Source organism: Hippoglossus stenolepis, chromosome 16, assembly GCF_022539355.2.
Source record: "Hippoglossus stenolepis isolate QCI-W04-F060 chromosome 16, HSTE1.2, whole genome shotgun sequence".
In the NCBI taxonomy this organism is placed as follows: Eukaryota; Metazoa; Chordata; class Actinopteri; order Pleuronectiformes; family Pleuronectidae; genus Hippoglossus; species Hippoglossus stenolepis.
The window spans coordinates 2,855,333-2,866,831 of record NC_061498.1 but is presented as its reverse complement, the minus strand read 5'-3'; the positions used below and the strand labels follow the sequence as shown (position 1 = coordinate 2,866,831).

Below are 11,499 nucleotides of genomic sequence, written 5' to 3'. Positions count from 1 at the left end.
GTGCGTCGCTCACAGGGATCAACCTGCTGAGAATCTTCTCCTGAAGCGACAGCTCCTCTAAGCTGCTCGTAGACATTTTTGCAGTTAAACCCGATGTGTTTGCATTTTTGTGTCCTGCCCCTGTTTAAACTCCATGTTGTGCAATTAGTGTGAGATAAGCCCGGCAGGTGCACGTCTGATAACATGTTGTTCTGCAGTTTCACAAAGGACGACAGCAAAAGTTGAATCATACAGAACCAACATGTTTGAGTGCAGGTAAAGTTGTGAATAATAAAAAAGAAGATTACCATGCACGTATCCACTGTCCACGCTATCAGACACTTCCTACCTGTCAAAATGGTGCCATCAGCAGCAGGGTGTGGCTCGTGTGTCAGGCAGGTGAGAAAAAAACAATTCTTCCAAAGCATGAAATGCAGATCGCTCGTGAGTATTTACACAGAGAACGTTCCACGCATACTTCCACGCCGCTGCTCTGTAAATATGTAGAAAGCAGTTTGAATCAGCCGCGCCCACGACAACTGTTCCCCTGCAGCTCTGATCTGTAATCAGCAGGCGCCACCGACCTGTGACCCGTCCGTCATCGTACACAGGGTGGAGGTGGAGCAGGTGTAGAGCCTGAGATCCTCCTACTCTATTCAACCTAATAACGAAAGACTGGTATCAAACACACGAGGGCCACAGACGCCTGAAGGTTCAGGGGCCCAGAACAAAGCCTTTATACAAAGTGCTGCTTCTAATCCTGATTTTAATGTTTTGTTTCACTGTCAGGGATCATTAGCAGATGTAAGCAACTGCAAATAATGTTCATATGACAACATATCCTAAGTTGTGTACCTGAGTATAATCAAGTGTATTGACCTTTATAGTAAAAGACACCCTCTTCTAAAGCAGGACCCCCACAGGCTGCTCAGACCTGGAGGTGAGTCCCTAACATCTCAGGGCCCAGTGGGGCACATGACAAAATTAGTTAAGCAACTAATAGTTTTTTACTTTTACTGTGAACCTGTTACAATATACACCCATTTTTTTCCTAATGAAGTATCTTGATAGAAAGTTAGAATTCTAAAAATACAAACACAATGTGTGTTCTTAGTGTTACTAGTTGACCCACAAATTATAATTTATACTTATAATCGTGGGCTAGTGTTGTGACTGCCTCATGGATTATAAAGTTTTAGTCCCCATATTCTCAATGATACTTCAAACCAGAAGTAAACCCTGAAACACCTCAGACCAGCAGCGTGGATCAAATGCTTGTTTTCAAGATGGAAAGTTTGATCTCCTACCACAAGGTGGAGACAGTTCCAGTTTACAGGAAGCTGAATATTGATTTGTTGTATGTTTAGACATGAAGATGAGTCTTAAAGCTGTAATGAGTCATTAAGGTCATCGTGTGGGAGGATGACTACTTCACAGCTCATCCTCTCCAGCATGTGGAGGCACGAGAACAAGTTACTGAGCAGATCTGATCTATTTCTGCTTCACGTGTTGAGGCAACATCAGTTAGTGTAACACTTTCATAAGAGCAAGGACTAGGTATGTTTCATAAACACGACACCTGCTGGACAGAGCAGGTAGTGCTCAAGTTCCAACCAGGACAATGATAAGCTCAGAAATAACCAAACAACATTTATTTTTATGTTTTATTTGAAAGATCATGCAGTGCACTTCCAGGGTAGGAGCTTAACATCACTTTCAAGGAAACACGTGAAAAACCAGTACAATTGTAATTACCTAGTACAAAACATAACATATTACTAAAGGAATGTAACAAATTAAATAGTAAGAGGAAAAGAAGGGTGCAGCGTCGCTATTGCTGCACTGCAGATCATAAAAGGCTTGACAGAGGTCCAAGTTGTTTGTAACCCTGTTCTGTAAATACAAAAAAATCTGGATCTATAGAATTTAACAGGACAAAAAAGCAATAAATTACTTTTCAAGTGTGTGTGGTGCGTTTACTGAGTGAACTGAGGAGGCATGGCGTACGGCACCAGTGGAGGAGGATGCTGCTGTGGCGCCTGTGCCGGGGGGAAGGGGAACGGGGGGTGACTTGCGCCGTTCGGAGCGCCGGCCTTAACGGGGGCAAACTGCGGAGCCTGGAAGGTGGTCTGGGCTCCAAAGGCCCCAGTTTGGTTGCCAGTAAAGTTGGACTGTCCGTTACCAGTGAAGCTGCCTCCACCGTAGCCATTGCCACTGCCGTTGCCAGTACTGTTCCCATAGCCTCCATTTTGTGTGTTTGTGCCAAATTTATTTGGTCCGTTGTCAAACCCTCTACCATTATCCCTATCCCTAAAACTGCCAAAATCACGCCTTCCAGAGGAATACCTATCCCTGTCCCGGAAATCACCACCTCGGCCTCCCCTTGAACGACCTGGAAGAGAAAAACGTGTTTTTAGAAAAGAAAATATGAGTAGTCTTGTATTAAAAAAAAAAAATGTGCTAAACCAGAAACTGGCTTGAGAGCCAATGAACTGTGAGAAAGACTAAAGGGAGAGCAGCAGGGAAAGAGTGGCTGCACTTAACAGCACAGTTTCTGTATCTCACCAATTGGATTTACCTCCTCTGTCTTCTGCCATTTGGAGGAGCTTGGGGTTGATCGCCTGGTTGGCCTCGCGGAGCACAGCGATGAGGTCGCTGGCCTGCCTCATGTTGTTGGGAGTGAAGAAGGTATAAGCGGTTCCAGTCTTTTGACTACGAGCTGTTCTGCCAATGCGGTGGATATAGTCCTCTGAGTTGTTGGGGTAGTCAAAGTTGATGACAAATTTCACGTCTTCAACATCTGTAAGATTGTGTTGCGACGTGGCATAAAGGAAGAGGACAGCACACAAAGGACGTGCGCCAGCGCCACCACAACCAGATCAAAAACAAAGAGTCCAAAGTTAGTGCAGTCATGAGGTGGGTGTGGCCAGTAAAATCACAAACTGTAAAAGAATACGAGTTAGGTAAAGCTACAGACATTCACTTTTTGGGGAGACTAGAAAAGATGCACACTCCATCAGCTTTCAATTCTTTGAGAATAATAAAAACTCCCAACTACCAAACCACCTTCAGAAAGAATGGATCAGAAATCTTACCATTTTTTGGAGTATGCATTCACTAGCTCATTCCCATATATTGTCAAGTGACCCTCACTACTGCTTCCTGGAGTTCTCAAGCTAGCATTGAACCAGTGTCTCATGAGTTGCTCGCTACAATCCTCACACTGAAGAGTCTCTTGCCCAGAAAAAGAAAAAAAAAAAGTAGCTCTGAACCAATTTGCAGGATGCCTACAAACAAAGCATCCCACTCTCGGCATGGCAAGATTTTTCCAGACCCAGTGTTCAAAAATGTCTCTCGTTGGCAGGTCTCGACATGACTTTGAAACGCAGGCGAGGGAGGAGTGTGAGCTTGGATTTTGCCCAAGTGTCCAACTAGCATGTCCCACTGTCACCTAAAGCGCCAGTAGCCATGTCTCTACAGAGGTGATGGTATGATCGATCGGACAGACTGCTCTTCCGACAGAAGTTTAGGAGACTGCAACAGTGACGCCACCCATGCTTTACAACGAGTCTATGCAACAAAAAGCGCCTTCCAAATGACTCGAATGGCTTGCAATGCCGTGCCCAAACCAATATGCAAGACAATAGGAGACAGTGTAGCTGGGCTTTGAGCTGGGACAGTTACAGAGCCTGGGTGTGTGAAGCAGTCCAAACCATTGCCAGAGAACAGACGAGCGTAGGGGGGAGGAACTGTGGGCAGCCACCAACTCGCCCCCCCTTTTTTAGGCAGGCCGGCACGTTATGCTGCACTTGGGCCTGTCACCTCTGTTTATCTGCACGACTGGGAGACCCGTGCCTCGCCAGTCAGGACACCTCCAAGAATGCTCCTTCCCCCTCTGGAGACCTGGGCTTGTCATGCCAAGGCCCTGCCATATAGACTGCTCCTTAGGTCAGGGGAGAAACTCAGAGAGAAGCAGAAAAGTTAAAGAAAGCAAAAACACTTTCTTTTTTGAAAAACATGTGAATACACAACAGTTCAGGGAGGATACTGACCTAGACCCCTGGAAGCAACATCTGTAGCAATAAGAATTGGAGCCTTTCCATATTTGAACTCTGAAAAAAAAAAAAAAACATAAATTAAAAATCACAGAACATTGCATCTGTACAGCTCAGATTATCCTGTTATGATTATATCTGAAAATTATTGTTTATTCACACTCACCATTGAGAACCCAGTCTCTTTCCTGTTGGCTTTTATCTCCATGGATTCCCATAGCTGGCCACCTAGTGGAGGGGATGGTTTAAATGTTATTTCATGCAATATTACTACATGGTCAGCATCACAGAAACATTTCATATTAATCTCGATGCTTACCCATCACGTCTCATCCTCCTGGTGAGGTCATCACATCGCCTCTTTGTCTCAACAAAGATGATGGTTTTGTTCTCCTTCTCACTCATGATTTCCTCAAGCAGACGGATCAGTCTAAAGAGGAAACATCATTAGTAAACAATCAGTCTCAAGTATAAAGAACTGCTTCACTTGTGGTCATGGACAAGTCACTCACTTGTTCTCCTTCTCCCCGTCATTGCAGACGTCGACTATCTGCAGGATGTTGTGGTTGGCACTGAGCTGCAGAGCCCCGACATTGATCTGGACATATTCCTTCAGGAAGTCTTCTGCAAGCTGACGAACCTCTTTGGGCCAAGTAGCACTCCACATCAGAGTCTGACGGTCAGGCTGCAAAACACCACAACACGTTAATCACTAAAAGTAATCTGCCATCTGTGACGTGTTCCACTTCTGTGACAGTCAAGTGTTAATACTACTAAGTATCTTAATACTATTAAGAAACTTACCCTGATTTGGTCAACGATTTTTCGGATCTGTGGTTCGAAGCCCATGTCCAGCATTCTGTCGGCCTCATCCAGCACCAGATATGTGCAACGACGGAGATTTGTCTTTCCAGCCTCCAGGAAGTCAATGAGTCTGCCCGGAGTGGCGATGCAAATCTCCACACCTGTAACAGCAGAGTCATGGTGAGAACTGTGCCACAGAGTCAAAAGGTGGCAAAGATTAAAATATTTCAAGTGATGACGTACCTCTTTCCAGGTCACGAATCTGTGGTCCTTTAGGTGCGCCGCCGTAGATACAGGTGGTCTTCAGGCGAGAAGCTCTACCGTATTCTGCAGCCACCTGTTGCACCTGCTGAGCCAGCTCACGGGTGGGGGCCAGCACCAAACACTGTTGGGGGGGAGGGGGTCATAGGTTAGGATTTATGATTCAAACTGGGGGGTACACGTTTCATTAAATCATAATATAGTGTTTACTTACAATGGGCCCATCGCCACGTTCCAGGAACGGCTGGTGGTTGATGTGCACGATGGCGGGCAACAGATACTGCAGGACAAGCGCACAACAGTCAAATTTTAATTTAACACAACGTCACTGCAATATGATATGAAGTGCAACTGGTGCCAGTCGTAAGGAACTCACCGAAAGAGTTTTGCCAGAGCCAGTCTGAGCAATGCCGACCATGTCCTTGCCACTAAGCGCCAGAGGCCATCCCTGAGCCTGGATGGGTGTCGGGTCGGTCCAGTTCATTTTGGTGATCACATCCATCACATAAGCTGTGGAAAAGAAAGATAAATTAAACTTGTGCTCAACAAATCCAGAGTGCGGTGTTATTCTCTCTGGTTTCTCTTAAACCTACTGGGAAAGCTGGCCTCGTGGAACTTGGCGATGGGGTTCGGGCAGTCTCTCCCCTTCACTGTGATGATTTTGGTCCTCCTGTACAGCTCCACTTCTTGCTGCAAAGGGAAAAACGTGCACGAACAAATCAAGTCACAGCCTGTTGCGTAACACACGTGCACAGGCGGTGTTGCATAACACGTGAGGGAGCACGCCGGCTACATACCGGTGGCCTGCGGTCGACGTCCGGGTGCTGCTGGTAGAAGTTCTTCTCGAACTTGGGGAGCTCGTCCATGTTCCAGTGTTTCTTACGGAGCCGTTCACCGGGGTTCCCGAACTTTCCTCCCCCGCCGCCGCCTCCACCGCCGCGGTTGCCGCCAAAGCGAGGAGGTCCTCCGCCTCCGCCATAGCTGTGAATTAGATTTACACAGTCAGACCGGGGGCTCGAAACAAGTCGTTTAAAACGGTTTAAATCGAGAACTGCCATTTAACTGCGTCACTGTGACACCGTATAGCTGCCATATACTTTCCAGCCGGCAGAGGAACAAAAGGGAGGCCGTCATTTTGTATCCGCATTGCCGCCGCCACATGGTGAAAAGCCGACTAGCTGCCGCGGTAGCGTCGACGCCGCGGCCCTGATCGCCACCGACACCGCCCGTCGGTGATCGCGGAGGAAATAACCACCACGCCACAAGCTGCATTTTCGTGTACATTTGAATCACGACGCCGTGAAACGTGGCGTCGTGCGAGCTAGCGGAAGGCTAATGCTAACAGGAAGCTAACGAACAGCCGTTGCGCCGGGGCACGAGGCCAAAGCGAGAGGAAAGGCCCCGAGCCAGGAAGACAACGGGCCCGGTTCCCTGGAGGCCCCGGGGCCCCGGTGCGGCCGGTTCGGACCCGCACGTGTCTCCCCCTCTAACACGGCCACGCGTTCAGACTACAGAGTCGACCGGAGACGTTACACAATTCAAACATCACTGTTTTGTTGTTCGCTTCGTTTTTTTTTCTTCCTCCGGTTTAAAAGCCCGGCCGCCATCTTTTCTACCGACCACACGGATGTACACGGGAGAACCGGACTCACCCTCTGTCTCTGTCGCGGCCGCGGTCTCTGTCGGAGTATCCAGGCATTTCAATAACAGCGGATTCAATAAAAAAATAAAGATAAATTCAGCTTCAGCGAGGTTTTTTTTTTTACCGACGCCTAAAAAATATGCGACCGGCAGCGGAGTTGAATGCCGGTAATGTGGAAACGAGGCCCGGCTTTTATAGATAGAGGAGGGTTTCACCTTCCGCTGTGTTCCTCCGCCGTACAGTTTCTAACTTCTCACGAGGCGGTGCTGCGTGAAAAGTAGTTCCTCTCGTATATAACACAACTGGACCTCACGAACCTGATATATATGATAACTGAATCTTTATATAACATAACCTGAGTGGATATATATATTTATATAATAACATAACCTGAGTGGATATATATAATAACTTAATATAGACAGTAATATAACCTGAGTGGATATATATAATAACTAACTATGTATAATTATATAACCTGACTGAATATACACAACAGACTATATCCAATAATATACCCTGACTGAATGTATATAATAAGTTAAGCGTAAGCAGGTAGATAACTTTACATACATTAAATAAACGCTGTAAATGTAGAAACTACACGTAGTTTATTCTGAATGAATATAAAGATTTAAAAAAACCACGTTAACAATAAAACACAAGATAAAAGTCATTTTTTTCTCTTTGATCGTTTCAAGTGTCGGCGGATGCATATGTACGAGACAGAAACTGGGTGATGCGGCTCTCCACTGCGCTTGCGGTGGTTTACAGTAAGTGACGTCATCAGGACCAACCCAAACACGTGAGGGACTATTTCTTTTTTCCTCCTCTTCTGTTTCTGATGAAACCGATTCATTCTCACTATAACTGATTATTATTATGATATATTGTCATCTCTTGTGTTTAGTCTCTTGTGTTTGAGCTCATTCTTTGTTTTATTATGATTTAGTACTGTATTGTGTATCATTTACTTAGGGAGTATGTATAGTGTTTATTACATCATATGTTTATTACATTCTATTTTTGAGCTTTTATATATATATATATATATATATATATATATTTTATATATATATATATATATATACATTTATTCCAAAAGAAAAGAAGTAGAGAAAGAAATACAAACTTCCCTCATTGTGAGTTAAAACAACTTGGATAATGTTTTACTCACGAACTGAATGAATTGTGTTGACTTCACCTTTACACCATAACAGTTTACATATTTATAACAGTTTATATATATTTCCAAAATCATATACGATGCAATACGTAGAATGTTGTTAGCTGTGATATTTTCTTTGGGGGGGGTGACCATGAAGAAACCTGGATGATTCCTCTAAGAGAAATACAAGTTTCCCGAAGTTACTCCAGTTCAGAGTATATAACTCACAGACATGTTGTAGAATGTGTATTACAAAGCAAATTGAACAAATTATACAATTACACAACCTGTATCCCCATCTTTTTAAATTCCACATTTAGAAAAACAGGCTTATATGTATTGTAATATTTCTTTTATTTTTACTACATTTGATCTGTGTTGATTGTGAATTTTCTCTTCGGTAAAACTCATCTTATCTTAAATTCAACCCAAGCCACTGTTTTCAATAAAGGCATCAAAATGTGAACCATCATCATAATGACGAAGGTTTCTCTTGTTCCCTCTTTGTCACAGTGTGTAGACAGACTGTGTCGTACGCTGCAGTTTCACTTCAACAAAATAACTACAAAAGATGTTTAATATCATTTCCACACTCAGTTTCATTATCTCCCCGTTTCCCTGCCCCCCCCTTGGATCCATCTGCCAGACGTCTTAAGGGTGGAACCATGAATACTCAGTGGGAGGTCGGGACATCTACCATTCAAGTGTAAAACGTCCCCTACTTGACATTCATTATGCTCAGTTAACTCGGCCGATGTAAATAACTGCTGTGCCAAAGGAGATGTTTAAGCACGTTACTATATCAAGTGGTCGAACAATAATTCAGATTAAAAAGCTTCTCGTTTATGACAATCAAAACAAGGATACATCTTCATACAAGGTTGTAACATTGTTAGACAAAGGCAAGTTTAATTAGAACTAATTACACACAAAAATAAAATACTCTTACAAAATGATAGTGTTAACATACATCAAATTGCATCAGTCAGCTATGAGAGATATAGTCCTGCTAAGTGGATCATGCTATTCAACAAAACAAAACAAAACAAAAGAGCTGCGTCTCCGCACTTTTGACTTTTTAATAAAAAAAAGTTCAGTTCTTCAGCGAGAGGCAGCGGCGGGTCGATGCCGAGTCGTGTCGTGTGGGAACGGACAGTCGGGGCCGTCAGCTTGTGCACTGGACTCAAAGGTGAATGAATATCTGGTGCAGACGTCACCAGTAAAACACACATGGTGACTTCCTCTTTTCAGTTAAAAACAAAATCCTTTTTTCTACTTAAGTTAAAGATAAATTACAGGTTGTTTGATCCACATACAGTATATGAACAATATCTTATTACTGTACAAAGCACCAGCTGAGGACACTTTTCACTTTGCATACACTCGTCTACAAAAAGAATGAAAACTAACAGTTCGTTCATCTTTCCTCTTTTCTCTTTTTTTTTTTAGTGTATGCAATCGTTAAGAACAGTCCACGGTCATAGAGATTGCTAGACAGGCAGCATCTTCTGAAAACATTCAAGAATTTTCCTTTTTAATCATAGAAAACAACCACCTCCCCCACACACACACACACTTTCTCTAAAAAAAGAAACTGCAGGAGTTCATCTCATTCAGGTTACACTTTCAACCCAAAGCACATTCGGAGACATGCAACAGTTGCTGTGGACGAGACGATGCAGGTGACGGCGCGTCTTCGAACCCCCGAAACGTTCGTGAAATCACGACACGTGGTCAGAATCGGGGTTCTAGTCAAATGACGTCTCCTGAGAACTCGGCCTGGTGGAGCCGTCGACTTCTCAGAGAGGATTCGTGGCCACAAACGGGTTCAGACACGAGTAGTGAACCATGCACTTGAAGCAGTAGTAGGTCAGTGAGTAAAAGTCGCCAATACAAGACTAAACTTAACGCTTTTTAGCACCACATGGCTCAAAGGTAGTAGTTTTGTTTTTCTCGTTTTTATCTATGACAACGCAAACTAGACTGTGATGGACTTTGGACACATTTAAAAAAGGTAGATTTCATGCTCGTGACGATTATAAAAAAAGTGACAAACAAAAAAAGGGGTAAAAAGGGAAACAACACGACGCCATAAGTAGCTCCAGGGTGAAATCAGTAGAAGTTTAAAGGGTGACGCTCAATATTTGTAAATATTCATTCACTCAAAATGTTTATGGCACTCAGGAGACATTGATTTAAAGATGTTTGACACGTGTCCACTACGAGAGAGGTTATGTCCAGAAAGAAACAACAGCGTTCTTTAGTGAACTTCAGTCAAGCTTAGTTCTGTTTTTCACAACTCGTCTTCTATAATTTAACAATATTTCAAAGATTGTATTTTTCTGAAAACAATGGAGAAAAAAAAAAGGGGGTTTCTGAAATATAACAACAATAAATTATATATATTATATAGAATTTTATTGTTTTCTTTTTTCAATTTTTCCCTGTTATATAAAAATAACACATTTTCAAGCTACGCATTCATTTATTCATTTTCCAAACAAAACTAGCGTTCAGACGTGTGAAGTCGTGTTTGTGGGAAACGCGGCGCCTGTTGTCGGGCAGCGTCTCGGGAGCTCAGGTCCCAGCCGCTGTCTTTGGAGAGGGTTGTAAACAGTCCAACTAATTCAGTCTCCGCTCTTTGCCTCGTCGTCCGTGTTGTCCCAGCCTCGGCGTCGCTGATTGGCCCCAGCGTGATCGCTGCGAGGCACCGAGCGGCCCGAGTCATGCACACTCCACGTCCAAATTTAGTGTTTCCAAGTGGCTGTGGGAACCAATAATAACCCTGGACTCTAGAAACAAACCAGTCTTGTTAGTGTTGTTCCGGAGAGCTTGTGTTCCGCTTGGTAAAAATGGAGCATTGCTACATAGATACAGTCTATTTTTAAAAAAAATGCTAAAATGAACTTAGAAAAAAAAAGAAAAAAAGGAAGAGCCGGCAAATCTTTGCAGGTTCCACAAGTTAGTAAATAGTCTTGAGTTATTAGCAGCTGAAGAGATCCATGATAAAAAAGACAGAAGAAGGGCTGGAGGGTTTCAAACCAACAGTCAGATGACATTTTCTGGTCCTCACGTCCCACCCTCCATTAGCTTGGCCACATGTGCCCGGGAGGTGTGTGCGTCCCTGGGGGGAAGCAACCGTGGATGACCCCCCCCAAGAAACTGGATTGATTTGCTGGAGGAAGGGGTCAGGCGAGGGGGGGCGGGGGGGTGATCGTGGCCAAACGGTGTAGCTCCTCGTCGTTGCAGAGCTCCGTCTGCATCGGGGACTCACTCCACAGCGAAGCCGCACGTCTCCTCGATGGCAGTGAGCAACTTGTCGTACAGTTTGTCGTAGAGCTCGTACGGAGGAATGTCGATCCTGTTGAAACTGGAGAAAACAGAAGGGAGCAGGTTTTAAAATGATGGTGCAGCACCGTAAAACGCAAAGAGGGTCATGACCTGAACCTCTGAGTTTTTAAACTCAAACAGGTACAGTGGCGTTTTCCAAACGTCTCAATTTTGGAGTGTTATGGACGCCAAGCGAATCTGAGTTTAATTGATTTCAAACAAACACATGGCAGTATGAATGTAGCCTGCGTCATGTGACC

General features: G+C 44.1%; 2 protein-coding genes across 4 annotated transcripts in view; both read right to left on the bottom strand.

The window, feature by feature from the left end:
- Positions 1-1,629: 1,629 nt before the first annotated feature.
- Positions 1,630-6,921, bottom strand: ddx5 (DEAD (Asp-Glu-Ala-Asp) box helicase 5). Of its 2 annotated transcripts, none has more exons than XM_035180509.2 (13): positions 6,752-6,920; positions 5,897-6,080; positions 5,693-5,789; positions 5,476-5,609; positions 5,314-5,379; positions 5,082-5,223; positions 4,839-4,999; positions 4,547-4,719; positions 4,354-4,464; positions 4,201-4,262; positions 4,032-4,091; positions 2,558-2,779; positions 1,630-2,371 (listed from the first exon to the last, which is right to left on the bottom strand). In XM_035180509.2, the coding sequence occupies exons 1-13, from the start codon at positions 6,796-6,798 to the stop codon at positions 1,956-1,958; spliced, it is 1,875 nt and encodes a 624-aa protein (XP_035036400.1). In that variant the 5' UTR covers positions 6,799-6,920; the 3' UTR covers positions 1,630-1,955. The 2 variants fall into 2 exon arrangements, with proteins under 2 accessions (XP_035036400.1, XP_035036401.1); XM_035180510.2 differs by having other exon boundaries at positions 2,236-2,371; positions 2,545-2,779; positions 6,752-6,921.
- A 1,809-nt stretch (positions 6,922-8,730) lies between these two features.
- Positions 8,731-11,499, bottom strand: part of smurf2 (SMAD specific E3 ubiquitin protein ligase 2) — a 40,291-nt gene continuing 37,522 nt past the window's right edge. For both annotated transcript variants that reach the window (XM_035181038.2, XM_035181039.2), the window contains exon 19: positions 8,731-11,279. In XM_035181038.2, coding sequence (XP_035036929.1) covers positions 11,180-11,279 — 100 coding nt within the window. In that variant the 3' untranslated portion in view covers positions 8,731-11,179. The remainder of the gene's footprint in view (positions 11,280-11,499) is intronic.

What these genes read in the sequence shown, in the direction of transcription:
- ddx5 (XM_035180509.2), bottom strand. Translation starts at nt 6,798, where the DNA reads ATGCCTGGATACTCCGACAGAGACCGCGGCCGCGACAGAGACAGAGG. An exon ending in AAGAGACTGGGTTCTCAATG is followed by an intron (nt 4,092 to 4,200) that starts GTGAGTGTGAAT and finishes TTTTTTTTTCAG; the next exon opens with AGTTCAAATATGGAAAGGCT. An exon ending in TGTTGCTTCCAGGGGTCTAG is followed by an intron (nt 2,780 to 4,031) that starts GTCAGTATCCTC and finishes ACAATCTTACAG; the next exon opens with ATGTTGAAGACGTGAAATTT.